At 42.9% G+C, this 27,543-nt stretch overlaps 1 protein-coding gene across 1 annotated transcript in view; it reads left to right on the plus strand.

The window, feature by feature from the left end:
- LOC121538293 (forkhead box protein J3-like) overlaps positions 1-27,543 on the plus strand; it is a 102,344-nt gene extending 74,801 nt beyond the window's left edge. The window contains exons 6-14 of the mRNA XM_041846163.2: positions 2,796-2,879; positions 7,924-8,025; positions 10,373-10,501; positions 14,652-14,850; positions 19,893-20,240; positions 21,440-21,541; positions 24,774-24,977; positions 25,495-25,596; positions 25,912-27,543. Coding sequence (XP_041702097.1) covers positions 2,796-2,879; positions 7,924-8,025; positions 10,373-10,501; positions 14,652-14,850; positions 19,893-20,240; positions 21,440-21,541; positions 24,774-24,977; positions 25,495-25,596; positions 25,912-26,024 — 1,383 coding nt within the window. The 3' untranslated portion in view covers positions 26,025-27,543. The remainder of the gene's footprint in view (positions 1-2,795; positions 2,880-7,923; positions 8,026-10,372; positions 10,502-14,651; positions 14,851-19,892; positions 20,241-21,439; positions 21,542-24,773; positions 24,978-25,494; positions 25,597-25,911) is intronic.

Here is a 27,543-nt window from a genome sequence, read left to right on the forward strand (position 1 = left end):
AGTCTCATAGCAAAGGGTCTGAATACTTATGTAAATAAGGTATTTCTGGTTTTTATTTGTAATAACTTTGCTAAAACTTCTAAAAACCTGTTTTCGCTTTGTCATTATGGGGTAGTGTGTGTAGATTGATGAGGGGAAAAATGTAATTTAATCCATTTCAGAATAAGGCTGTAACGTATATAGGCTTAAATTACATTTTACATTTTAGTCATTTAGCAGACGTTCTTATCCAGAGCGACTTACAGGGGCAATTAGGGTTAAGTGCCTTGCTCAAGGGCACATCGACAGATTTTTCACCTAGTCGGCTCGGGGATTAGAACCAGCGACCTTTTGGTTACTGGCACTACGCTCTTAACCACTAAGCTACCTGCCGCCCAATGGCATCATTGATGATGTACAGTGCTTTCAGAAAGTATTCATATCCCTTGACTTACTCCACATTTTGTTGTGTTACAGCCTGAATTCAAAATGGATTAAATAAATAAAACTCTCACCCATCTACACACAATACCCCATAATGACTAAATGAAACATGTTTGAAGAATCTTTTACAAATGTATGGAAAATGAAATAGAGAAATATCTATTTTACATAAGTATTCACACCCCAAGTCAATACTTTGTAGACTCACTTTTGGCAGTGATTACAGCTGTGAGTCTTTCTGGGTAAATCTCTAAGAGCTTTCCACACCCGGATTGTGCAACATTTGCTCATTTATTCTTTTCAAAATTCTTCAAGTGCTGTCAAATTGGTTGTTGATCATGCTAGACAACCATTTTTGGAAAAAGTCAAGGGGTGTCAATACTTTTTGAAGGCACTGTACGAGTGAAAAAGTATGGTCACATTTCATTTGTTAAACCTATCCTTTGGCATGACTTCAATAGTGAATCTATTTAGTTTTTAACAAATCTCTCAACAATCATTTTCACGATAGCACATTGGTAATAGTCAGTGACAAATATCAAAGCTAAGCAGGGCTGGGCTTGGTTAAAACCCTGGATGAGATACCACAGGGTAGCTGTAGATAGATCAATGCTCCAGTAGGAGGTGCTGCCCAGGTTGTTTTTTTTCTGTGCTGGATCTAACATTGAAAATCTGACGTTTTATAGGTACAAATTCAACATATCGAGAGCTTGGGACTATAAGGTTCTATCGGCAAAAATATGATTCTGAGATAGTTGGCTTTAAAGTTCCGAACTCTAGTTGGTTTGAATGGTGTCAGCTATTTTTATATTGTATTCTTTTGAACTTAACAACATGAATTGGGGTAGTTAGAGTAATATAAAGGTAGATAACATTGAATAGAACAAGGCTATGTAAATAACTACATAAAAGAAAATAATGCAGATAGAACCTTATAGTCCCAAGCTCTCTATATTTTATATAATAATATTAATAATAATATGCCATTTAGCAGACGCTTTTATCCAAAGCGACTTAGTCATGCGTGCATACATTTTTGTGTATGGGTGGTCCCGGGGATCGAACCCACTACCTTGGCGTTACAAGCGCCGTGCTCTACCAGCTGAGCTACAGAGGACCACATGAAGTTTGTCTGTGTTGAAATTTGGTTACTGTAACCAGGTTTCCATCCAACCTTTTTTTGCGAGTAAAGTACATAAAAAATGTAATGACAGCCCAGATGGAAACAGCAGATTTGTCTATAAACTTGCAAAATATCGACAAACAGAATACGCTAGACAAGGTGGGATCTTTTTGTGTCGGTTAAATTCATTATGTGAGAGATGGCGGTGGAAACACCTTTATGCACAGATATTGATATAATAACCATCATATCAAAGTAAACTTGGAGTCACACAATTATATGTTGTGTGGTCCCGCGATGATATGATGTAATGACGCGGAAAGCATGCAGTTTATTAGTCTACAGATTAAATAAATTATGATGAACTTCACAGGGTGGTGAAAGTGCACAGTGATGAGCTTGATGCTCCTTTCCAATAAATATTGAGGGTCTTATTCTGGTTACATTTTTACATTACATTTTCGTCATTTAGCAGACGCTCTTATCCAGAGCGACATACAAATTGGTGCATTCACCTTATGATAGCCAGTGGGACAGCCACTTTACAATATATTTTTTAAAAATGGGGGGGGGGTAGAAGGATTACTTTTATCCTATCCCAGGTATTCCTTAAAGAGGTGAGGTTTCAAGTGTCTCCGGAAGGTGGTGAGTGACTCCATTGTCCTGGCGTCGAAAAAATAATCTTGCTCTTTTGTCCATAATAATCTCATCATGTAGGCTAGCCTACCCGCATTGTATATCTGTGAGCTCTTGGCTAGAGTGCACATTCCAAGACCAGAGGGGGCACATTCGCTATATAACGCAAATTTTCTTGTGCGAAAACCATCAGTAGAGTTGAAAATGTGATACAAACCCATTTAACTTCTATTTTTTATCCGACACATGGGAATTTAACCACAAAAGTTATTTTTATGTGCACTACGTCATCACGCACAGCCTATTATCCGCAACAAGTCAATTTGATGGAAACACATCTCTGGTGGGAAAATGCACATATTGTTTTCATGCAGATTTTAGAATATTCACATGAAAATCTGTCGCCAACTGGATGGAAACCTAGCTCATGATGACAAATCCTGTGGTTGAGATTTCACCCTCAAAACAACAGTTGATGACTTTTTCAAATCAAATGTATTTTCCATGTAGATTCCATGTCACAGTTTGTTGACAAATTACGTTGAAACAACATTGATTCAACCAGTTTGTGCCCAGTGGGTAGTGGTAATATCTGGTTTGTTGTGGTTTCCAGGGGTCCTACTGGGCTATAGACACCAACCCTAAAGAGGACACACTGCCCACCAGGCCAAAGAAGAGGCCGCGCTCTGGAGAAATGGTGAGTACTGGATTTCAAACTAGAGTGGACCAGATGATTCCAAAAGACCGGTCATCAGGAGTCGGGACGAAAGCACCAGCTCCCGACACCTCTGAATATTCCTCACATGGGCCGACATACAATTTACACTGGTCTGATTAATGGTCATCTGCGGCGTGCACAAATGTAGCATATATATATATATATATATATATATATATATATATACACACACACAGTACCAGTCAAATTTTTGGACACACCTACTCATTCCAGGGTTTTTCTTAATTTTTTACTATTTTCTACATTGTAGAATAATAGTGAAGACATCAAAACTATGAACTAACACATACGGAATCATGTAGTAACCAAAAAAGTGTTAAACAAATCAAATATATTTTATCTTCAAATAAATAAAAAGAAAAGATTAAGATGGGCAGTCTGAGATATGGCTTTTCTCGCATGGAATAGCCTTCATTTCTCAGAACAAGAATAGACTGACGAGTTTCAGAAGAAAGTTATTTGTTTCTGGCCATTTTGAGCCTGTAATCGAACCCACAATTGCTGATGCTCCAGATACTCAACTAGCCTCAAGAAGGCCAGTTTTATTGCTTCTTTAATCAGCACAACAGTTTTCAGCTGTGCTAACATAATTGCAAAAGGGTTTTCTGATTATCAATTAGCCTTTTAAAATGATAAACTTGGATTAGCAAACGCAACGTGCCATTGGAACACAGGACTGATGGTTGCTGATAATGTGCCTCTGTACGCCTATGTAGATATTCCATTAAAAATCAGCCGTTTCCAGCTACAATAGCCATTTACTCATTAACAATGTCTACACTGTATTTCTGATCAATTTGATGTTATTTTAATGGACAAAAAAATTGTTTTTCTTTCGAAAACAAGGACATTTCTAAGTGACCCCAAACCTTTGAACAGTAGTGTACATATGTTCACGAAATACAATAGATGGCCGTAATCACCCCCAGACACACCTGGCTAACTTGATGGGTCATGTAACATCTGGTGAGGTGGAGTCTTTTTTCTTTAGACGTATAGCTAGCTAGCTAGCTAGCTAGCTAAACAATGAACCGGCATAATCCCAACTCATGCTACTACCAATACAAACATTGTCATAGCTGTAGTATGAATCTGCAGGTAGCTAAAGCTAACCAACTAGGTCCAATGTTAGCTAGCTAACATTAGGATATATCTTGCAATGCAAATAGATTTCTGATTCGAATAATATTACTACACAAATCATACACGTAACGTTAGCTAGCGAACCAGCAAGCTAACGTTTGCTAGCTAGCTAACGGTACGCTTTAACTTGCAATGAAAATTGTGAGGCCGGTTGGACGTACTGCCAAATTCTCTAAAACGACGTTGGAGGCGGCTTATGGTAGAGAAGGGAACATTAAATTCTCTGGCAACAGCTCTGGTGGACATTCCTGCAGTCAGCATGCCAGCATGTCCCAAGCACAAGGTGCTCCTGTGTAATAATCATGCTGTTTAACCCCCTAATGTCAATGTCTGCGCCCCCGAGGAAATCTAATTAGCTTTAGGACATACACAAGCGTCTTGGGACTCGTCTGAAGTCGGTACCGCCAATCTGCCAACTTCTGTCTGTAGCGTCCAAACAGTTTGGGCTACACACTTCCCCTGTGAAGGGTGAGACTCTCACGAACACGTACATGTCGATTGTTTTGCTCTAGAACACCCACAGGCCTCACAAGACTGGTCTGAACATCTCCCGTTACCGGTTAAAATTAATGGAAGTATATATGGAGACTGTTTAGTGCCAAAAATAAGGGGTTAAATACATGTACAAAAAAATGATTTTTTTTTAAACATGTTTCCTGATCTTTCTTATATCTCTCAGATATAGGACAGACACTTCAGAACAAACTTCCTTTAGATTTTTTTGAGGGGACTCTTGTTCCATGTAGTGAATCTGTTATTCAATGCTTTTGTGTGGGCTAATAGCAGTAAGGCCAAATAACATTTTTCATCAAATACTTTTTTTATTTATTTTTTTGATACTTCAAGGGGTCTTTAAAATTCAAAATCAAATAGTAAAATGATCCTTGGTATGACCTTCTTAAAACAATTCCATATAACTTAGTAGAACCCCCCCCCCTTCCCCTGGCTTAGACGGGGCTTAGACTCTTATGGTTTAATCAGCTTCTTGATATGCCACACCTGTAAAGTGGATGGATTATTTTGGCAAAGGAGAAATACTCACTAATAGGGATGTAAACAAATTTGTGCACAAAATTTGAGAGAAATAACATTTTGTGCATATGGAACATTTCTGGGATATTTTATTTCAGCTCATGAAACATGGGACCAATACTTTACATGTAGCGTTTATATTTTTGTTCAGTGTATATAAGAAACGGTAATCAATTGTCCCGTGTCAGATCAATATAAATGTAACAAATTCTGTTACAAATTCTAGGCTAAGGTATATGGACATTGAGTATTGCATTCTTTGCTTAACGTAAAACGACAGTCATCACCTATCTACTTCCAGATGGTCATATCATGCTGTGAAAAATCACGTCTCTCCTGCCCCTATAGAATTAACACTACACCATTGGTGTTCAGTGACCTGAACGCCTTACTGAACACAGCGCTGCAGCTCACTGAGCCCCGAGCAGCAGCAAGCCCATTCTCCCCCTCCGCATCTACCTCTGCCCTACCCATCACCACGGAAACAAAGCAGGCATGGAGCGGCAAAGTGCACAATCATCGCAGCCCAATGAGAAAAGGGAGGGAAAGCAGAAGAGAGAGGGACGGGAAGAACGGGAGGGAGATAGAGGGGGAGAGCGACGGGAAGGGGGAAAGAGAGCAAAAGAGTGAACGAGAGAAAATGAGAGGGAGAGCGAAGGGAAGGAGGAAAGAGAGAGCGGAAGAGCGAGAGGGAGGGGAGAGAAAGAGAGGGAGAGTATTCTAGGCTTCTGTTCCAGTTAATTACCACACACCACTAGACTCCCATTATACATATTTTCTTCTGTAAAGTTTTTTTTATCACAAACATTAATTCATTTAGAACCTTGTCATTTTTTCTTACACGTAAGACCTTCGACCCTTTTATTACACTTCGGTTGCATTGCTGGCAGATTTGAAAGAGTTGTCAGATTGGCTCGCAGAAATAGAGTACTTTGTTTTACTCAGAAATATAGCTGTCTTTTACAGTCAAAAGAGTATGTGTATCCATATGTGTATGCATATTTGTTTTTTCTAGACCAGAGATGTTCGATTGGGTTCAAGTCCGGGCTCTGGCTGGGCCACTCAAGGACATTCAGAGACTTGTCCCGAAGCCACTCCTGCGTTGTCTTGGCTGTGTGCTTAGGGTCGTTGTCCTGTTGGAAGGTGAACCTTCGCCCCAGTTTGAGGTCCTGAGTGCTCTGGAGCAGGTTTTCGTCAAGGATCTCTCTGTACTTTGCTCTGTTCATCTTTCCCTCAATCCTGACTAGTCTCCCAGTCCCTGCCGCTGAAAAACATCCCCACAGCATGATGCTGCCACCATCATGCTTCACCGTAGGGATGGTGCCAGGTTTCATGCAGACGTGACTCTTGGCATTCAGGCCAAAGAGTTCAATCTTGGTTTCATCAGACCAGAGAATCTTCTTTCTCATGGTCTGAGAGTCTTTAGGTGCCTTTTGGCAAACTCCTAGCGGTCTGTCATGTGCCCTTTACTGAGGAGTGGCTTCCGTCTGGCCGCTCTATGATACAGGCCTGATTGGTGGAGTGCTGCAGAGATGGTTGTCCTTCTGGAAGGTTCTCCCATCTCCACAGAGGAACTCTGTAGCTCTTTCAGAGGGACAATTGGGTTCTTGGTCACCTCCCTGACCAAGACGCTTCTCCCCCGATTGCTCAGTTTGGCCAGGCGGCCAGCTCTAGGAAGAGTCTTGGTGGTTCCAAACTTCTTCCATTTAAGAATGATGGAGGCCGCTGTGTTCTTGGGGACCTTCAATGCAGCACCTTCAATGCAGCAGACACTTTTTGGATACTCTTCCCCAGATCTGTGCCTCGACACAATCCTGTCTCAGAGCTCTACGGACAATTCCTTTGACCTCATGGCTTGGTTTTTTCTCTGACATAATCTGTCAACTGTGGGACATTTGTGTGCCTTTCCAAATCATGTCCAATCAATTAAATTTACCACAGGTGGACTCCAATCAAGTTGTAGAAACATCTCAAGGATGATCAATGGAAACAGGATGCACCTGAGCTCAATTTTGAGTCTCATAGCAAAGTGTCTGAATACTTATGTAAATAAGGTATTTCTGTTTTTGTTTCTTTTGTTTTTTGCAAACATTTCGAAAAACCTGTTTTCGATTTGTCATTATGGGGTATTGTGTGAAGATTGATGAGGAAATATGTTTATTTAATCCATTTTAGAATAAGGCTGTAACGTAACAAAATGTGGAAAAAGTCAAGGGGTCTGAATACTTTCCGAATGCACTGTACATGTATACATCCACAGCATGCACATATCCTAGCCATTGTTTGTATGTAAGGTGACTAAACCATCTAACTGTTCTTCTGTGGTATATAAAGTGGTCAAATAGCAAGTAAAAAGTTGTTGGGGCTGAGGCACCAATCATCCTCTCTTGTAGGTATACAGGAGTACTAATTCTCTCTCTTTCTGTCTTCTCATCTTTCCTCCTGCCTTGCCCCTATGTTCATACAACTCTTGAATCAAGCCATTCCCTACTTTCTATATACACACACCTCTGTTAGGGATCCTGCAACTCTCTCCCCTCATTTAGAGTTTATCATAAATTAAAGTTTGCATTGTTGCAAACCAATCCTCTTTCAGTAAGCAGTTTTGGGAGCCAGGCAAGTGAGGGTAGACTGAAAGTGGTGAAAGAAAAGTGTTTGTCTGTCTGTAATAATTATTAACATTATGTTATGGTTTACTGTAGACTATACCAGTTTGAGATTAGATGCTATCTATCCCATCAATGTTCTGCAGAGAGCGACCAAGAGACAGCCCTCTCCCATCTCTCCCTTATATCACTGTCCTCTCCTCTTCTCTCCTATCCTCCAGGCCTCCACCCCCTACAGCCTGGAATCGGAGTCCCTGCGAATGGACTGTATCATGTACGGAGATGCCTCTCCCACTCTGGCAATCAACACTGTGACTAACAAGGTAGTCGTCTGACGTAATGACATGCAAACCCTAAGCCCTCTGGGGCAATATTGTAACACTGGCCATCTTTGTTCAAGGTAGTGATATTAATGTCGGCCATCTTTATTCCCGACCTGCCAACCTGCACACATTTTGCATACCATGCATACAATTTGAGGTCAACGTACGCTGGTATGAAAAACTACCCTAAAATACGCATAAATATGTTTTCAGTTGGCACTTTGTGGGCGAGGAGAAAACATCTCTAGTTCTCCGCTCCGGCCCGCCCCCCGGTAGTCGTAATAGCCTACTATTTTCCTCCCTCGAGTTGGATGGCAGCTTTCCACTTTTTCCGTTGATACCACTGATGTGTGAGGAAAAAGTGTAGGGAAAGGGGAGGACAAACTGTTTGCCAAATACATTTTCCAAAATTATATGTGTTAGTCAAGCACATAACCACTATTATTTTGTAGTTAGCTCCTTAGCTAAGGCGTCATTACGACGAAGGTAGTTAGCTACAGCGTTTAGTCAACTAAGCGAGAACACTTTGTTGCCCGCACATGCTTTGATCTCCGCAACAGTAGTAGGCGCGAGTGCATTGACGAGCAAGGAAACGTGCAGTGTTGCGGTAGTTCAGTACGTGTTGCTTCGTGGATGGAAACAGACATGGCAGACAGAGCTGTTCCGCTAATACTGTCCTTCACAGAAAGTTCTGTTCGACTTTTAGAGTAGTAGGCCTATGTTCATTAACCCCCTAGGGTCGATTGAATCCCCATCAAAATCCGTCTGTTTAAGCTAGTTATGTCTCAATCCACCGCATCCGCCTATGTCGGACTTCCGCATCTGCGGTGGAAAGTGGCAGAGCTACAGCGTTGTTTGTCAGACCAGGAGACATCCTTAAAATTGCTCTTTTCACGAAAACATTTGTAGCATCCGAACTGTTTGGCCTACACGTTGGTGTTCTCTGTTTTAGTGTTCTCTGTTTTGTTCTACGACCCCCACAAGCCCCACGGGACTCGTCTGAAGTCTGTACCGCCAATGTGCCAACTTCTGTCTGGAGCACCCAAACCGTTTGGGCTACAAACTAATATGACCCCACAATGGAAAGGGGATACTCTCACATACACGATGGTGTTCTCCATTTGTTCTACGACACTCAGAAACAAGTGTCACGTAACTCGTCTCAAGGTAACCCGGTACCGGTTAAAACAATTAATGGAAGTATGGTAGTAGTTTTGTGGCAGCAAAAAAAAGGGGTCTGTTTTGTTTTTATATAATTCCTGAGCTTTATCTTCTAGATATAGGAATGAAACTTCGAAACCTTATTCCTTATGATAACATTTTTGAATGTCTGTTTTGCCATTTATGATTGTGATATTCAATGCATTTCTATGGGCTATAGCAGTAAAGGCCAAATTCAATATTTGATCAATTAATTGTTTAAAAAACAAAACAAAGTATACCTACAGGGGTCCAAAAATTCAAAATCAAATAGCTAAGTGATCCATGGTATGACCATCTTAAAACAATTCCATAAGTTAGCTTAGTTGTTTGCTATAATTTAAATGGATACTTAGGGACTTCCCCAGAGTCAGATGAACTCGTGGATACCATTTTCATGTCTCTGCATGCAGTGTGAAGGAAGTTGCTAACTAGCGCAATTGCTAACTAGCGTTAGCGCAATGACTGGAAATAGCATGCTAGCAGATACCCATAGACTTCGCAGATACCTATAGACTTCCAGTCATTGTGCTAACGCTAGTTAGCATTGGCTGGCAAAACTACCTCTATCTTCCTTCATACTGGACACAGAGACATAAAATGGTATCCATAAGTTCATCTGACTCTGGGAAGTATCCCTTCTAGACTCTAGGTTTCTAGAAATGGCATTTACAGGTTTTTCAAATGCAAAATGCTCCAACTTCCTAAGGGGGAAGTTGACTGACCCCCTCCTGACCTCCCCCTACCCAACCTTAGGCCTACGTCAGCACCACCTTGTCAGAAAATCCTAGGGAGAGCCCTGATTGAACATTTAAATATATTTCTAGTTAGCTACTGAAGAGCAGCCAATTACCAAGTAACCATAACAGTCTATAGCCTACCATTCCTACTGAGGCAGTCTTCTGCCAACATCAATATTAGGCTAAAAAAGTGCATTTGCCTATGATTTGAGCAGTGTGGGTGTCACACGCCGCTGGGGGTGCCCCCGCCGCGCTGAAGTGGTACTCGTAAAACTTCTTCAAGGTTGGCAGGTCTGTTATTCCAGCAAGTGATATAAACATTGGCCATCGTTGTTCCAGCAAATGAAATTAACATTGGCCATCTTTGTTCCAGGTGGTGATATTAACGTCCACCATCTTTGTTCCAGGTAGTGTTGTACAAGACGGAGCAGGAAGGCAGCGACAGCCCCCGGAGCAGCCTCAACAACAGCCTCTCTGACCAGAGCCTGGCCTCTGTCAACCTCAACAGCGTAGGCAGCGTGCACAGCTACACGCCGGTACGTCACACACCTCCACTTAATAACACCACCAACACTGCCACAACAGGATGTTTCCTGTACAATGGCTTGAGGAGAAGGAAGCTATACTAAGACTGTGACCCACGTGGCGCTTTATTCCCTTTATACTACTACTTCTTAACCAGGACCCATATGACTATGGTCAAAAGTAGTGCACTATATGTAATAGGGTGGCATTTGGGACACAGAATAACTGTTGTGTCAAATTGTAGAGGTAGGGAACATCTAACCCAGACTGCCTATATAGATTTGAAAGACCTTTGCTTGAAAAATCATATTTATTTTGTTTTATTTATCTTTAAAAGTCTTAGTGGGAATCTGCCATGGTTGCTATTGGTCGACCTTTACTGCTGTACACGACTTCAGTCTTGGATCAGAGTGGACTTTTCCCAGCCAGTGTTTACTGGCTCACTACTTCAGTGGTTATTGCGGCAATGCTGCTCATGTGAGGCTGTGTTATTGTTTGTGTCTGAGGCCACGGCAGTGTGACACAGTCACTACTGACACACAACCCCTGTTCCAGACACTGTGTGGAAATACCTGGAGTGGGGTGGTGTGCATGCACACACTACTGAGGCGAGAGTTGAATTCATACCTAAAAGGTTGTTTATTTGGGGAATTAAGGGGAAGAGTAGAAACAAAACTGAACATTTGCTTTGTAAGAGCCTGTGTCTTACTGTTCATCACAGGGCATTTGGTTTCTTCCCCGGTGGAAACTAGAAACCACCGGTTTTCTCAACCTAATCCTTACCGGTCACCTAGGATTGCCACAAACAGTTTATTTAAACCAAGGCACTCCTGTGGTGTTGTAGTGTCTACTGTCTCATTGTCTGTAGTGTCGGCCAAAGCAAAGAACCCCAAAGACTTAGTCCACTATGTACTACAGGTCTAATTTGGGCACAGTGTGGAAACCAATATGGGCCTGTGTGACTGTGAGTAGACAATGTGGTCCAAACTGAATTCTATGCTTAGTATCATCGGAAGAAACTCCTCAAATGGACATAGACAGGTATCTGCTAAAATAAAGGAAACCCCAACATAAAGTGTCTTAATATGGTTTTGGACAACCACGAGCCAGAACAGCTTCAATGCACCTTGGCATAGATTCTACAAGTGTCTGGAACTCTATTGGAGGGATGCGAAACCATTCTTCCACGAGAAATTCCATCATTTGGTGTTTTGTTGATGGTGGTGGAAAATGCTGTCTCAGGCGCCGCTCCAGAATCTCCCATAAGTGTTCAATTGGGTTGAGATCTGGTGACTGAGACAGCCATGGCCTATGGTTTACATTGTTTTCATGCTCATCAAACCATTCAGTGACCACTCGTGTCCATTGTCATCCTATGGGGGCATAGCCATGGTAGCCAAAATAATGGCCTGCCCAGCATTTTTATACATGACCCTAAGCATGATGGGATGTTAATTGTTTAAATAACTCAGGAACCAAACCTGCGTGGAAGGACCAATATACCTTGTATCCCTCATTTACTCAAGTGTTTCCATTATTTTGTCAGTTACCTGTTACCGGTAGATGAGGCAACTGTTTGCTTTTTGTTTATCAATCATCATCCCCCCCCGCACCTGCATTATACAAAGGTCAAAAGAATTTCATCAAAGTAACCTATCTATTCTGGAGGCCATCCTCTGTTTTCCTCCCATCCCCTCATCCCACGTTCCGGGGGTAACGCGGAGCCCCAGACCTAATTTACGGCCAGTCATGTGGGATCAGGGTTAGTTCTGCTTCGTTAGCCCACCCAGGTGACGCCTCCTCGTTGAAGGTGATTACTCCTGGCATCTCCTGCTGAAGTCTCAAGTGCCAGCACTGCCGAGATCGCTGGATAGAAAGGCCGCGTCGGCGGGGATGGATATGCCGCTTTCAGTTGGATCAACTTCAGGGAGACGCCACGCCGATTGGACTTCTAATTATATATTTGAGGCCAATGCACATGGCAGAGCCACAATTAGGATGGAGAGAGGGTGAAAATATTATTCTTACAGTGCCTTCAGAAAGTATTCACACCCCTTGACTTTTTCCATATTTTGTTGTGTTACAGACGGAATTTAATTGATTACATTTAGATTTTCTCTCACTGGCCTACACACAATACCCCATAATGTCAAAGTGGAATTATATTTTTCAAAATTTCTACAAAATTAATAAAAAATGAAAAGCTGAAATGTCTTGTCAATAAGTATTCAACCCCTTTGTTATGGCAAGCCTAAATAAGTTCAGGAGTAGAAATGTGTTTAACAAGTCATATAATAAGTTGCATGGACTCACTCTGCGTGCGGTAATAGTGTTTAACATGATTTTTGAATGACTACCTCATCTCTGTACCCCACACAATTATCTGCAAGGTCCCTCAGTTGAAGTTATTAATTACACTTTGTATGGTGTATCAATACACCCAGTCAACACAAAGATACAGGCGTCCTTCTTAACTCAGTTGCCGGAGAGGAAGGAAACCGCTCAGGGATTTCACCGTGAGGCCAATGGTGACTTTAAAACAGTTACAGAGTTTAATGGCTGTGATAGGTGAACATTGAGGATGGATCAACAACATTATAGTTACTCCACAATACTGACTTAATTGACAGAGTGAAAAGAAGGAAGCCTGTACAGAATACAAATATTCCAAAACATGCATCCTGTTTGCAACAAGGCACTAAAGTAATACTGCAAAAAATTTGGCAAAACAATTCACTTTTTGTCCTAAATACAAAGTTTTATGTTTGGGGCAAATTCAATGCAACACATTACTGAGTAGCACTCTCCATATTTTCAAGCATAGTGGTGGCTGCATCATGCTATGGGTATGCTTGTAATCGTTAAGGACTGGGGAGTCTTTCAGGATAAAAAAAGAATGGAATAGAGCTAAGCACAAGGAAAATCGGACAGGAAAACCTGGTTCAGTCTGCTTTCCACCAGGACAATAACCTACACTGGAGTTGCTTACCAAGAAGACAGTGAATGTTCCTGAGTGGCTGAGTTCCAGTTTTGACTTAAATCTTCTTGAAAATCTATTGCAAGACCTGAAAATGGTTGTCTAGCAATGATCAACAACCAATTTCAAATCAAATCAAATTGTATTGGTCACATACACGTGTTTAGCAGATGTTATTGCGGGTGTAGCTTGAAGAATTTTGACAAAGCTGGAAGAATTTTGACAAGAATAATGGGCAAATGTTTCACAATCCAGCTGTGGAAAGCTCTTAGAGACTTACCTAGAAAGACTCACAGCTGTAATCACTGCTAAAGGTGTTTCTACAAAGTATTGACTCAAGGGTGTGAATACTTATGTAAATTAAATATTTCTGTATTTCGTTTTTCAATGCATTTGCTAAAATTTTAAAAAAAAACATGTTTTCACTTTGTCATTATGGGGTATTGTTTGTACATGGGTGATACAAAATTACAATTTAATCAATTTTGAATTCTGAGTATAATACAACAATATAACAAAATGTGGGAAAAAGTCAAGGGGTATGAATACTTTATATGATGGACTTTATAGAAGGATAATGACTGTATAGTATAAACTAGTGTAGTGTTATGTGTTATTCCCTCAGTATATGGCGTTGAGAAGGTAATTAGGGCAGAATCCTAACTTGAGGATGTTCGTAACTCAAATGTTGGTTGGTTGTGGTGGTCTCCGAAAGAGGTGCTGGTTTAGTATAGGTTCAATCAGCCTGGACCCTCCGGTTAGAAGGGTGAATGACCAGCAGGAGACAGAGATATAGAAAACATGTTTATTACCATGCCCAAAACAGGCACAGTGTGAATACCTCATGTTAGCATCCAGTCTTTTTAACCAAAGTAATGAAAATACTCTCCCTTTCTCTCTCCATCTCTCTCTCTCTCTCTCTCTCTCTCTTTCCATCCCTCTCTCCATCCCTCTCTCTCTCTCTCTCTCTCTCTCTCTCTCTCTCTCTCTCTCTCTCTCTCTCTCTCTCTCTCTCTCTCTCTCTCTCTCTCTCTCTCTCTCTCTCTCTCTCTCTCTCTCTCTCTCTCTCTCTCTCTCTCTCTCTCTCTCTCTCTCTCTCTCTCTCTCTCTCTCTCTCTCTCTCTCTCTCTCTCTCTCTCTCTCTCTCTCTCTCTCTCTCTCTCTCTCTCTCTCTCTCTGTGTAGGTCAGTAGTCACTCGGAGCCCTCCTCCCAGTCTCTGAGTTTAAAGCTGCATCCTCCCCCTCCACTTCCTCCTCCTCCCCAGCCCCAGTACAACGTGGCCGAGGGGGACAAGCAGCTCCTCTTCTCCGACTTCGAGGACCTCAGTGCCTCCTTCCGCAGCCTCTACAAGTCTGTCTTTGAGCAGTCCTTCAACCAGCATGGTGGGTCATGGGAAGTAGCACTCTGAAGCAGACCTGGGTTCAAATAGTGTTTGTTTTCTATCAAAATACTTTGGGGCATTTGATTGAGCCTGCCTGTAGTCACAGTGTGGTTTGCTGCAGGCAAGCTTAATCGAACACCGCTGAAGTATTTGAAAGAAAACAAGCATGTGCACAGCTAACATCATACCCGGTTGATGAGAAAACAGAGGAAAAGCTGCATGGTGAACACAAGTGGGAATGGTTGTTTTACTGGTTAGCTAAAAGCACACACCACAACATCATGGCAATCTCCTACACCAAAGTTTGGACGGTTAATTACGTTAACTAGTAATAAAAGTATTTCTTTGTATTCCTCTATTGAACTCACATAAACAAATAATCAATTGTGCTACGGATCTACAATCGTTGCGTTACTTAGTCAAACGAGCCAGGCAATCAAGGGGAATTCTCAGAAAAACAAAACATTGTATTCACACTTGATTGGAGCAAAGTGCAGCATCTGTGTGACTAGCTTTGATACTTGCTAATTAGATTGTGAAGCTTCTCGCTAATTGCTTGCTGTAGCTTCCTATTGGGTGAACAGGGCCTCTTCCTCCTTGTTTTACCATCCACTTTCTCTAACCCCAGACATGGACGCGCTCTGTCGATCTGTTGCCTGAAATCAACTCTTAATGACAAAGTTAATTTTTATTGTTCAAAAAACATTGTACAAGGAGGAGCAACGAGCTGAATTGTATACAATTAAATATAAAAACTTAACAAATACACATCACTACGAGAATACAGTGGGGGAAAAAAGTATTTAGTCAGCCACCAATTGTGCAAGTTCTCCCACTTAAAAAGATGAGAGGCCTGTAATTTTCATCATAGGTACACGTCAACTATGACAGACAAAATGAGAAAAACAATTCCAGAAAATCACATTGTAGGATTTTTAATGAATTTATTTGCAAATTATGGTGGAAAATAAGTATTTGGTCAATAACAAAAGTTTCTCAATACTTTGTTATATACCCTTTGTTGGCAATGACACAGGTCAAACATTTTCTGTAAGTCTTCACAAGGTTTTCACACACTGTTGCTGGTATTTTGGCCCATTCCTCCATGCAGATCTCCTCTAGAGCAGTGATGTTTTGGGGCTGTCGCTGGGCAACATGGACTTTCAACTCCCTCCAAAGATGTTCTATGGGGTTGAGATCTGGAGACTGGCTAGGCCACTTCAGGACCTTGAAATGCTTCTTACGATGCCACTCCTTCGTTGCCCGGGCGGTGTGTTTGGGATCATTGTCATGCTGAAAGACCCAGCCACGTTTCATCTTCAATGCCCTTGCTGATGGAAGGAGGTTTTCACTCAAAATCTCACGATACATGGCCCCATTCATTCTTTCCTTTACACGGATCAGTCGTCCTGGTCCCTTTGCAGAAAAACAGCCCCAAAGCATGATGTTTCCACCCCCATGCTTCACAGTAGGTATGGTGTTCTTTGGATGCAACTCAGCATTCTTTGTCCTCCAAACACGACGAGTTGAGTTTTTACCAAAAAGTTATATTTTGGTTTCAACTGACCATATGACATTCTCCCAATCCTCTTCTGGATCATCCAAATGCACTCTAGCAAACTTCAGACGGGCCTGGACATGTACTGGCTTAAGCAGGGGGGACACGTCTGGCACTGCAGGATTTGAGTCCCTGGCGGCGTAGTGTGTTACTGATGGTAGGCTTTGTTACTTTGGTCCCAGCTCTCTGCAGGTCATTCACTAGGTCCCCCGTGTGGTTCTGGGATTTTTGCTCACCGTTCTTGTGATCATTTTGACCCCACAGGGTGAGATCTTGCGTGGAGCCCCAGATCGAGGGAGATTATCAGTGGTCTTGTATGTCTTCCATTTCCTAATAATTGCTCCCACAGTTGATTTCTTCAAACCAAGCTGCTTACCTATTGCAGATTCAGTCTTCCCAGCCTGGTGTAGGTCTACAATTTTGTTTCTGGTGTCCTTTGACAGCTCTTTGGTCTTGGCCATAGTGGAGTTTGAAGTGTGACTGTTTGAGGTTGTGGACAGGTGTCTTTTATACTGATAACAAGTTCAAACAGGTGCCATTAATACAGGTAACGAGTGGAGGACAGAGGAGCCTCTTAAAGAAGAAGTTACAGGTCTGTGAGAGCCAGAAATCTTGCTTGTTTGTAGGTGACCAAATACTTATTCTCCACCATAATTTGCAAATAAATTCATTAAAAATCCTACAATGTGATTTTCTGAATTTTTTTCTCTCAATTTAACTGTCATAGTTGACGTGTACCTATGATGAAAATTACAGGCCTCTCTCATCTTTTTAAGTGGGAGAACTTGCACAATTGGTGGCTGACTAAATCCTTTTTTCCCCACTGTAAATAACAATGACATAGCCTAGGGCATTGAAAGTCAATGGCTATGATCAGCTTTTTAGCAGGTGTACCATGGCTGGAATGGCACTGTAACCATAGCACTTAATCCCACAGTGTACAGTGAGGGAAAAAAGTATTTGATCCCCTGCTGATTTTGTACGTTTGCCCACTGACAAAGACATGATCAGTCTATAATTTTAATGGTAGGTTTATTTGAACAGTGAGAGACAGAATAACAACAAAAAAATCCAGAAAAACACATGTCAAAAATGTTATGAATTGATTTGCATTTTAATGAGGGAAATAAGTATTTTACCCCTCTGCAAAACATGACTTAGTACTTGGTGGCAAAACCCTTGTTGGCAATCACAGAGGTCAGACGTTTCTTGTAGTTGGCCACCAGGTTTGCACACATCTCAGGAGGGATTTTGTTCCACTCCTCTTTGCAGATCTTCTCCAAGTCATTAAGGTTTCGAGGCTGACGTTTGGCAACTCAAACCTTCAGCTCCCTCCACAGATTTTCTATGGAATTAAGGTCTGGAGACTGGCTAGGCCACTCCAGGACCTTAATGTGCTTCTTCTCGAGCCACTCCTTTGTTGCCTTGGCCGTGTGTTTTGGGTCATTGTCATGCTGGAATACCCATCCACGACCCATTTTCAATGCCCTGGCTGAGGGAAGGAGGTTCTCACCCAAGATTTGACGGTACATGGCCCCGTCCATAGTCCCTTTGATGCGGTGAAGTTATCCTGTCCCCTTAGCAGAAAAATACCCCCAAAGCATAATGTTTCCACCTCCATGTTTGACATTGGGGATGGTGTTCTTGGGGTCATAGGCAGCATTCCTCCTCCTCCAAACACGGCGAGTTGAGTTGATGCCAAAGAGCTCGATTTTGGTCTCATCTGACCACAACACTTTCACCCAGTTCTCCTCTGAATCATTCAGATGTTCATTGGCAAACTTCAGACGGCCCTGTATATGTGCTTTCTTGAGCAGGGGGACCTTGCGGGCGCTGCAGGATTTCAGTCCTTCACGGCGTAGTGTGTTACCAATTGTTTTCTTGGTGACTATGGTCCCAGCTGCCTTGAGATCATTGACAAGATCCTCCCGTGTAGTTCTGGGCTGATTCCTCACCGTTCTCATGATCATTGCAACTCCACGAGGTGAGATCTTGCATGGAGCCCCAGGCCGAGGGAGATTGACAGTTATTTTGTGTTTCTTCCATTTGCGAATAATCACACCAACTGTTGTCACCTTCTCACCAAGCTGCTTGGCAATGGTCTTGTAGCCCATTCCAGCCTTGTATAGGTCTACAATCTTGTCCCTGACATCCTTGGAGAGCTCTTTGGTCTTGGCCATGGTGGAGAGTTTGGAATCTGATTGATTGATTGCTTCTGTGGACAGGTGTCTTTTATACAGGTAACAAACTGGGATTAGGAGCACTCCCTTTAAGAGTGTGCTCCTAATCTCAGCTCGTTACCTGTATAAAAGACACCTGGGAGCCAGAAATCTTTCTGATTGAGAGGGGGTCAAATACTTATTTCCCTCATTAAAATGCAAATGAATTTATAACATTTTTGACATGCGTTTTTCTGGATTATTTTGTTGTTATTCTGTCTCTCACTGTTCAAATAAACCTAGCATTAAAATTATAGACTGATAATTTCTTTGTCAGTGGGCAAACGTACAAAATCAGCAGGGGATCAAATACTTTTTTCCCTCACTGTATAAGGTCCAAACACCTCTTTTATGATCTGGCAGTTTGCTGTACTCCCACCATACAGTATGGGCAAAGTTTTCGTCATGCAAAAAAAACACATCTGTGCATAAAATACTGTACAATTTTAAACTTTTCTTCAATGTGCGTTAATTTAAGAAGGCAACTATTTATGCATTGCTCAGTTTAGTGAACTCTAGCCTAGTTAAATAATCGCCTCCATATAACGTTCATTGATATATGTATATTTAAAAGTTTGAAATAAAATCACGCTGTCATATTATAATGATGTTTACGGGTATTTTTTGCACCAATCTGTGCTCTACTGCATTGCGAAAAAATGCCGTCCTACAATATGTGTTCCATTCTATTTTTATGGCCCCCACAGCCTAGGCAAAGTGAAGCTCACTGCCTTGCATGCTTCTACCCAAGGAACGACGTCAGTAGTCATTGCCTTTGGGAGGCTTAAATGCTGTGAGTCACCCAAGCAGCCGAGCTCCTCACCCTCCCTAGAAAACCACAGCGTGTCTAGACCACATGGACTGACTCAGTCAGGGTGGCTTCTCCTCTCCCGTCTCCTTTCCTTCATCTGTGTTGTGAAAGACTGATGAATGCCTGCCAGTGCAAATGAAGGTGAATGACTCAAGGAGAGTAGAGGAAGCCACTTTAGACTATTGAAATGCACCCTCAGAGCTTCAGTGAGGATTCCTGATGTGGTAAGGCAGATATCAGTCAAAATAACACACGCGTCTACAGAGTCAAATTCCTCAAACCCATCAGAATGAAATCCCTCCGGTTTGCTTAATGTGACTGCATCTATTGCAGTCACATGCTGCACTGTAGTAGCACAGGTGTAGTACCTGGAACCATTCTGTGTGTCTGTCTGTGTGCGTCTGTATGTCTGTTTGTCTGTCTGTGTGTGTGTGTGATTGTGGTTGGCCCTGCAGGTCTCATGGGTATGCCCAGCGAGTCGAGCCATCAGCCGCGGATGTTGTGCTCCTACCAGCACTCCCATGGCGGAGGCAGCAGCAGCTCCCACAGCCACCAACACGCACACAACCACAGTCACCATCAAAACCACCCACCCCACCACCAACCACCCCACTCGCAGCACCTCTCTCCCCACGCCACGCACAACCAACACCAACCTCATCAACACACTCAACACGGGCAGCACTCATCTCAACACACACAGCACCCTCAACACCACCAGCACCTCAACAGTGGGCAGCAGCAGTCACAGCACCTCCAGAACCATAATGGCCAGCCAGCACAGATGCCCTGCACCAGCACTGGTAAGACACATTACTGTACTGTACACACTACTGTACTGTCCGAGAGGAAATGCACCCAAACAATGCACGGCCGAGTGCCTCTGACTAGAATATCGTCTGTCATTTTCTGTTAATTTCCCGACGATTCCACATGCTGAATCGGCACAAACAGCCACCGTTCGGCGACACCCAGCAGGCGGTCGCTTTAACACACCGCTGCGACAGCAAACGATAGGAAGGCCACCCGCTGCTTTTAGCCGTTCATCGTGGTGGTGTGTCTGAAGCTTAAGGCAGGACATAAATGTGTAGCTCAGTTGGTAGAGCATGGTGTTTGCAACGCTGGGGTTGTGGGTTCGATTCTCACGGGGGGCCAGTATGAAAAATGTATGCACTCACTAACTGTAAGTCGCTCTGGATAAGAGCGTCTGCTAAATGACTAAAATGTAAATAAATACTACTCCCTACATGCTCAGCATGGACTCATGGATTGCGTTATATTAGCTATGTAGTTTGTTTTCCCGCTACTACTCAAAGCATGTTATACTGTGTGACTTAAACTCATAGAGACAGGCATTTCTGAACCTCACTGAGGTCTTTCATTTGCCTGGGCTTGTCTTTGTTTTTCCTGTGTCTCTGCACTGGGCTCTAGGCTCAGAGAAAAGCCCTATACAAATAGACGCTCCATTATCTGGGTTATTTCCCTCTCCACAGCGCCTGGGATGAATGAAAGCAATCCCCTGTCTTTGATCCACAGCTTCAAATGTGTTGCCGTTTGGGTTTGTGGTGAAAGGAAGAAAATGATTCCTCTTCACTAACGTCTGTGACTTGAATTTACTCTGTGAAAAAGGACATCTTGTGGTCAAAAGCTTCACTGCATCTCACTCAAACACTACATTACTTCTGTTGGTCCTTGACTGTCACTCTGTTGATTACAGCACCGTGCTCTTGTGTCAACGTTTCCCTAACCGTGTTCCCAGGCTAATTTCTATAGCAGATAGAGAGCTGGTTGGTGAACGAGACTAACATTTCTCCTACCGTTACTTAATTGCGCCTTCCAGCCTAGCCCTGTCCCTGCCTTGCTCTGTTGCCCACTCCCACTACCTAAAATAATTTGTTTTAGGTTTGTTTCAATATAATTATTAGATGCCTAACTGATTTTGGGGCCCTGGCGCTACACCTTAGAAGACATCTAGGGGGAAAACATGTGTGTGTCTCTGCAGGTCTGTCAGCCGACTGGTACCCCAACCTGGACTGGCTGAAGGAGCGCTGTCGCATCGCCGGCAGCTACAACTGGGCTGACGTAGACCTCTCTCCATTCCAAGGTAAGAAGAAGAATACTTTATTAAGACGGACCAAACCTCAGATATACACACACACATTAACTTGGAGAGATGGGGCAGTGGGAGCCACAATATAGTGTTGTTCCTTGCACAACAGCAGGTGATGTTATCTTTCTTGGATTTGTCACTAACAACCCTGTAGTAGTCAGCTCAAATCCCATCAGATTTTTTTCCAGGATTTGAACCGGAAACCTTCTGGTAGCAAGCCCACTCCGCTAACCTCTAGACTCCCTGCCGCCGCCTAAACCACCAACTAGCATATCCTAAATGTAAGAAATGGTGGTAACATCACGTGTATAATGCTATTATAACACCTTCTGTCACAATCAGCTCATGGCTCCTTGTTGCAGCCTTATTACTGAATTTAAATGTATAAATAAATACCTTTAATGCGTTCATCATTATGCACAGGTAATTCATAGGAAATGATACTGAAATGTACAGAAATGTCACTTACCGACAATTAAACACAATTAAGGTTATACAGTGCATTCGGAAAGTATTCAGACCCCTTTACTTTTTCCACATTTTGTTACATTACAGCCTTATTTAAAAATTGATTAAAATTGTTTTTTTCCCCTCATGAATCTACACACAATACCCCATAATGATAAAGCAAAAACAGGTATTAGATTTTTTTTCAGATTTATTAAAAATAAAAAACTGAAATATGATATTTACATAAGTATTCAGACCCTTTACTCAGTACTTTGTTGAAGCACCTTTGGAAGCGATTACAGCCTCAAGTCTTCTAGGGTATGACGCTACAAGCTTGGCACACCTGTATTTGGGGAGTTTTCCCCATTCTTCTCTGCAGATCCTCTCAAGCTCTGTCAGGTTGGATGGGGAGCGTCGCTGCACAGGTATTTTCAGGTCTCTGGCCAGAGATGTTGGATCGGGTTCAAGTCCGGGCTCTGGCTGGGCCACTCAAGGACATTCAGAGACTTGTCCCGAAGCCACTCCTGCGTTGTCTTGGCTGTGGGCTTAGGGTTGTTGTCCTTTTGGAAGCTGAACCTTCACCCCAGTCTGAGGTCCTGAGCGCTCTGGAGCAGGTTTTCATCAAGGATCTCTCTGTACTTTGCTCCGTTCATCTTTCCCTCGATCCTGACTAGTCTCCAGTCCCTGCCGCTGAAAAACATCTCCACAGGATGATGCTGCCACCACCATGCTTCACTGTAGGGATGGTGCCAGACGTGACGCTTGGCATTCAGGCCAAAGAGTTCAATCTTGGTTTCATCAGACCAGAGAATCTTGTTTCTCATGGTCTGAGAGTCCTTTAGGTGCCTTTTGGCAAACTCCAAGTGGGCTGTCTCCAGAGGAGCTCTGGAGGTCTGTCAGAGTGACCATCGGGTTCTTGGTTGCCTCCCTGACCAAGGCCCTTCTCCCCCGATTGCTCAGTTTGGCCGGGCGGCCAGCTCTAGGAAGAGTCTTGGTGGTTCCAAACTTCTTCCATTTAAGAATGATGGAGGCCACTGTGTTCTTGGGGACCTTCAATGCTGCAGAAATGTTTTGGTACCCTTCCCCAGATCTGTGCCTCGACACAATCCTGTCTCGGAGCTCTACGGACAATTCCTTCAACCTCATGGCTTGGTTTTTGCTCTGACATGCGCTGTCAACTGTGGGACCTTATATAGGTAGGTGTGTGCCTTTCCAAATCATGTCCAATCAATTGAATTTACCACAGGTGGACTCCAATCAAGTTGTAAGGATGATCAATGGAAACAGGATGCACCTCAGCTCAAGTTCAAGTCTTCTAGCAAAGGGTCTGAATACTTATGTAAATAAGGTATTTCTGTTTCTTATTTTTAATAATTTGCAAGAAAATCTAAAAACCTGTTTTCGCTTTGTCATTATGGGGTATTGTGTGTAGATTGATGAGGATTTTTTATTTAATCCATTTTAGAATAAGGCTGTAACGTAACAAAATGTGGAAAAAGTCAATGGGTCTGAATACTTTCCGAATGCACTGAGTGAACACCTGTCCTTTCATGACATAGACTGACCAGGTGAATTCAGGTGAAAGCTATGATCCCTTATTGATGTCACTTGTTAAATCCATTTCAATCAGTGTAGATGAAGGGGAGGAGACAGGTTAAAGAAGTATTTTTAAGCCTTGAGACAATTGAGACATGAATTGTGTATGTGTGCCATTCAGAGGGAGAATGGGCAAGAAAAAAGATTGAAGTGCCTTTGAACGGGGTATGGTAGTAGGTGCCAGGCGCACCGGTTTGTGTCAAGAACTGCAACGCTGCTGGGTTTTTGACGCTCAACAGTTTCCTGTGTGTATCAGGAATGGCCCACCACCCAAAGGACATCCAGCCAACTTGACACAACTGTGGGAAGCGTTGGAGTCAACATGGGCCAGCATCCCTGTGGAACGCTTTCGACACTTTGTAGAGTCCATTCCCCAATGAATTGAGGCAATTCAATATTAGGAAGGTGTTCTTAATGTTTTGTATGCTCAGTGTACGCGAAAGTGACATCACAATAAGTTAGGCCCTATGTATGGTTGTAAGTCACTTTGGATACAGAGCATCTGTTAAATGAATGTAGCACAATGTCAATGATAGTTTCCGAGGTAGAAAAGGCCCATCCTAGGATGCGTATGAAATGGCACCCTATTACCAATGAAGTGCACTATATGCATCTGAAATGGCACCCTATTCCCAATGTAGTGTACTACTTTTGACCAGAGGCCCCTAGTCAAAAGTAGTGCACAACGTAGCGAATAGGGTCGCAGCCATTTGGGCCGCAGCCCTAGTCTCTGGTCTGCTTGGCTATTGCCTCAGTGTGAATAATCTAATTATCCCTGGCTGTGGAGCACTCTTATCAGGGTCAGTGCACATCTACTGATGATTGATGACATTGCTGAATATTTAGATACAACTCGCCCCCACAGCACTTGACCTCATTCACAGTCAAGCAGCACTGGTGGAACGCTATCCTCCTTCTCCCCTATCCTCCCCTAACTAACATACTGCTTTCATCCATCTAGTGTTTTCAGTAGGGTTGCAAAATTCCCAGGTTTTCCAGAAATTCCGATTGGAGTATTCCCTAATTTCCTGCTTATTTCTCTCCTGATTCTTGAAATCTTCGGGAAAGTGACTGTAATTTTGCAACACCAGTGCAGGTGAGAGAAAGGAGACTAAAAGGAGAGGAAGGTACTTAGGACTACTGAAACTAAAACGACCCCGTCTGTGTGTGTCTATGAAAGGACTGAAGGAAAGCATGAGGCAGGCGGAGCTGAACAACTGGTCCCTGGATCCAGCCCAGATAGCAGACCTGTGCTCCTCCATCAACCAGTTCTTCACCCGCACCAGGGTCATCCCACCACAAGGGCCATTGCAACCACAGCCACCCCCACCTGCCTGCCACGGCCCCATGCACACCAGCAAGCCCAGTCAGCACATAAACACAGGTCAGTGGCCAGTAGAATGGAGTTGCCCCTCTAGAGACTGGTCTAAAGTCAGTTGTTAACAATGGTTAAGCTTCGTGGACGGATGGAAACCTGATCCTAGGTCTGTACTTAAGCGCAGTCTCTACCGTGCCTCCCATATAGATCTGAAAGGGTTGGATTGGTTAAAGCGAAACTTCCTTGTGCTGATCTAATCAAGTAGGCTATAGATCAGTGGAGTTCAAATCAAATGTTATTTGTCACATGCTTCGTAAACAACAGGTGTCGACTAACAGTGAAATGCTTACTTACTGGCCCTTCCAACAATGCAGAGAGAAAAAAAGAGAAATACCGTAATATAAAAAATATAATAACACGAGGAATAAATACACAATGAGTAACGATAACTTGGCTATATAAACGTGGGTACCAGTACCGAGTCGATCTGCAGGGGTACGAGGTAATTGAGATAGATATGTAACAGGATTGATAATAAACTGAATGACTGTTGCTTCCTGTTGGTTGTCTTCATCTCCTGTAGGTAATCTGTATATGGACTCAAGACAGAACATGTCTTCAATGATGGGACCCCCGGGTTACCCCCACATGCCCCCCATGAGCACTGCAGGCTCCACGATGACAGGTACTACTGCTAACTACTCAGCCCCCTCTCATAGTGGACATTGTGTGTGTGTGTGTGTACACACTCTAAAACACACACCCACACATTATTCTTAGTAATGTAAGGTAGTATTGTAATGTAATAATGGTGCAATGTAACTTTGTATAAAACGTTGTTTTGTTTGATGTCTGTTTGGACCCCAGGAAGAGTAGCTGCTGCCTTGGCAACAGCTAATGGGGATCCTGCTAAAATACTAATACTGTTTGTGTGTGTGTGTGTGTGTATGCGTGAGTGTGTGTTTGTACAGCTGCCTTACACCTTTACCTCCATCCTCAGGGCACCATGGCCAGATGAACCAGCAGCACATGATGCCACCCGGGCACTACCAGATGAGGAGGCTGCCTACCGAAGACATCCAGGACGACTTTGACTGGGACTCCATCGTTTAGAACTGCCCCAAGGAGAGGAAGAAAGAGGGATAGCGATAGGGAAAGGGGATGGGAAGAGTGGAAGAGGAGTGGACCCGGCCACCTGCCCTTTGGAGAAAGAGAGACATTCCAGAAGAGGAGTATCAATCCACTGATCTTGGTCTTTTTATACAAGAGTATAGAGTGACTTTGAAGACAATCAAACATAGAGGGAGACATATTGTCGAGAAAAAATTACATTTGGAACGGTTTGAATTGTCTCGTCTCAATGTGCCAACAGGTTTAGAAGTCGCCAAAAATGGGGACAAGCGATGGTGAAGTATTTTGTTTAATAAATGCTTCGATTCTCGTTTCTTTCCACTGAAGACTCAAAGTGGAAAGGAATGTTTGTGATTTCCGACAGCTTTTTTTCAAGAGACATCCACCTGCCACTAAACTGAAAGGATGAAAAAGATAGTGCCATTGTACGTCGGAACAAACATCCGGCATCATGCCAGTTAGTCCACACAGTATTGTGACTGTTCCTCCCCGTAGCACCACTCCCCTATCTGGCAGAAGTGATAAGAAATCCACAGAATGATACTTGCGCCACTTCCAAGAAATACAGGTAGTTAGAAATGTAGTTAGAAATATGACAATAAGGGTAGACCAGATAAAAATGCTCACGCTAATAAGGGAATGACATTGGGGTACGGTGGCTGTCGACGACAACAAGTGTCCTATCTCTTTGACTGACTCAGACGCCATCTTGTTGGTGCAGGCTTATATTGCAGGAGAGGTCACATTATACCACACCTGGGTTCAAATGCTATTTGAAATCTTTCCCGCCTTGAGTGCGAGATGGGTGGAGTTTGCACTTTTGGGACTTTTCTATTGGTTCCAAAAGGCTCAATCAAGCACAGCTGAAGTTTTTGAAATGATTTCTAATAGTATTTGAACCCATGTCTGCATTTCACCCATTCAATTTGTATTTGAAATCTATGTACCGGTAACTTGCTTTAACCTTCAATGGTTTGATGAGAACAAAAATCTTCCAGTGTAACAACTTTTGTGTTTTGTACGTCGCCACTTTCTTAACTCTGTGATCATGGTGACGCTGGGCCGATAGTTATGTATGTATCTCCTGTTAATCCCTTACTGGTGGTGTTGTGGTGTCTACAGTTGTTTTGTTCTCTCTATCTCGGTGTGTTTGTCTGAGTGTATGTGTGCGCGTGTCTGTGCGTATGTGAGTGCATGCGCCTATGTGTGACTGCGCGCGTGGGTGTTAGCGTTCATCAGGACTGTCCTGTTAGTAACTCCATGGTACCAAGCCCTCAGGGTCCCTGTTTCCTATTTTATTTCTGAATAACGCATAACCCCTATTTCCTTTTGAACATTACTGAAAGGTCAAAGGTCAAATGGGTTTGTGTGTCGTTTACTGTACCTGTTTGCAGGTGTTTCGACCACTGTGGTCGAAAGATGCGCCTAATGTACCACGTTATAAGCTACAGTGCCTTCAGAAAGTATTCATACCCCTTGACTTATTCCACGTTTTGTTGAG

The sequence above is a fragment of the Coregonus clupeaformis genome, chromosome 24 (genome assembly GCF_020615455.1).
Source record: "Coregonus clupeaformis isolate EN_2021a chromosome 24, ASM2061545v1, whole genome shotgun sequence".
NCBI classification, from domain to species: Eukaryota; Metazoa; Chordata; class Actinopteri; order Salmoniformes; family Salmonidae; genus Coregonus; species Coregonus clupeaformis.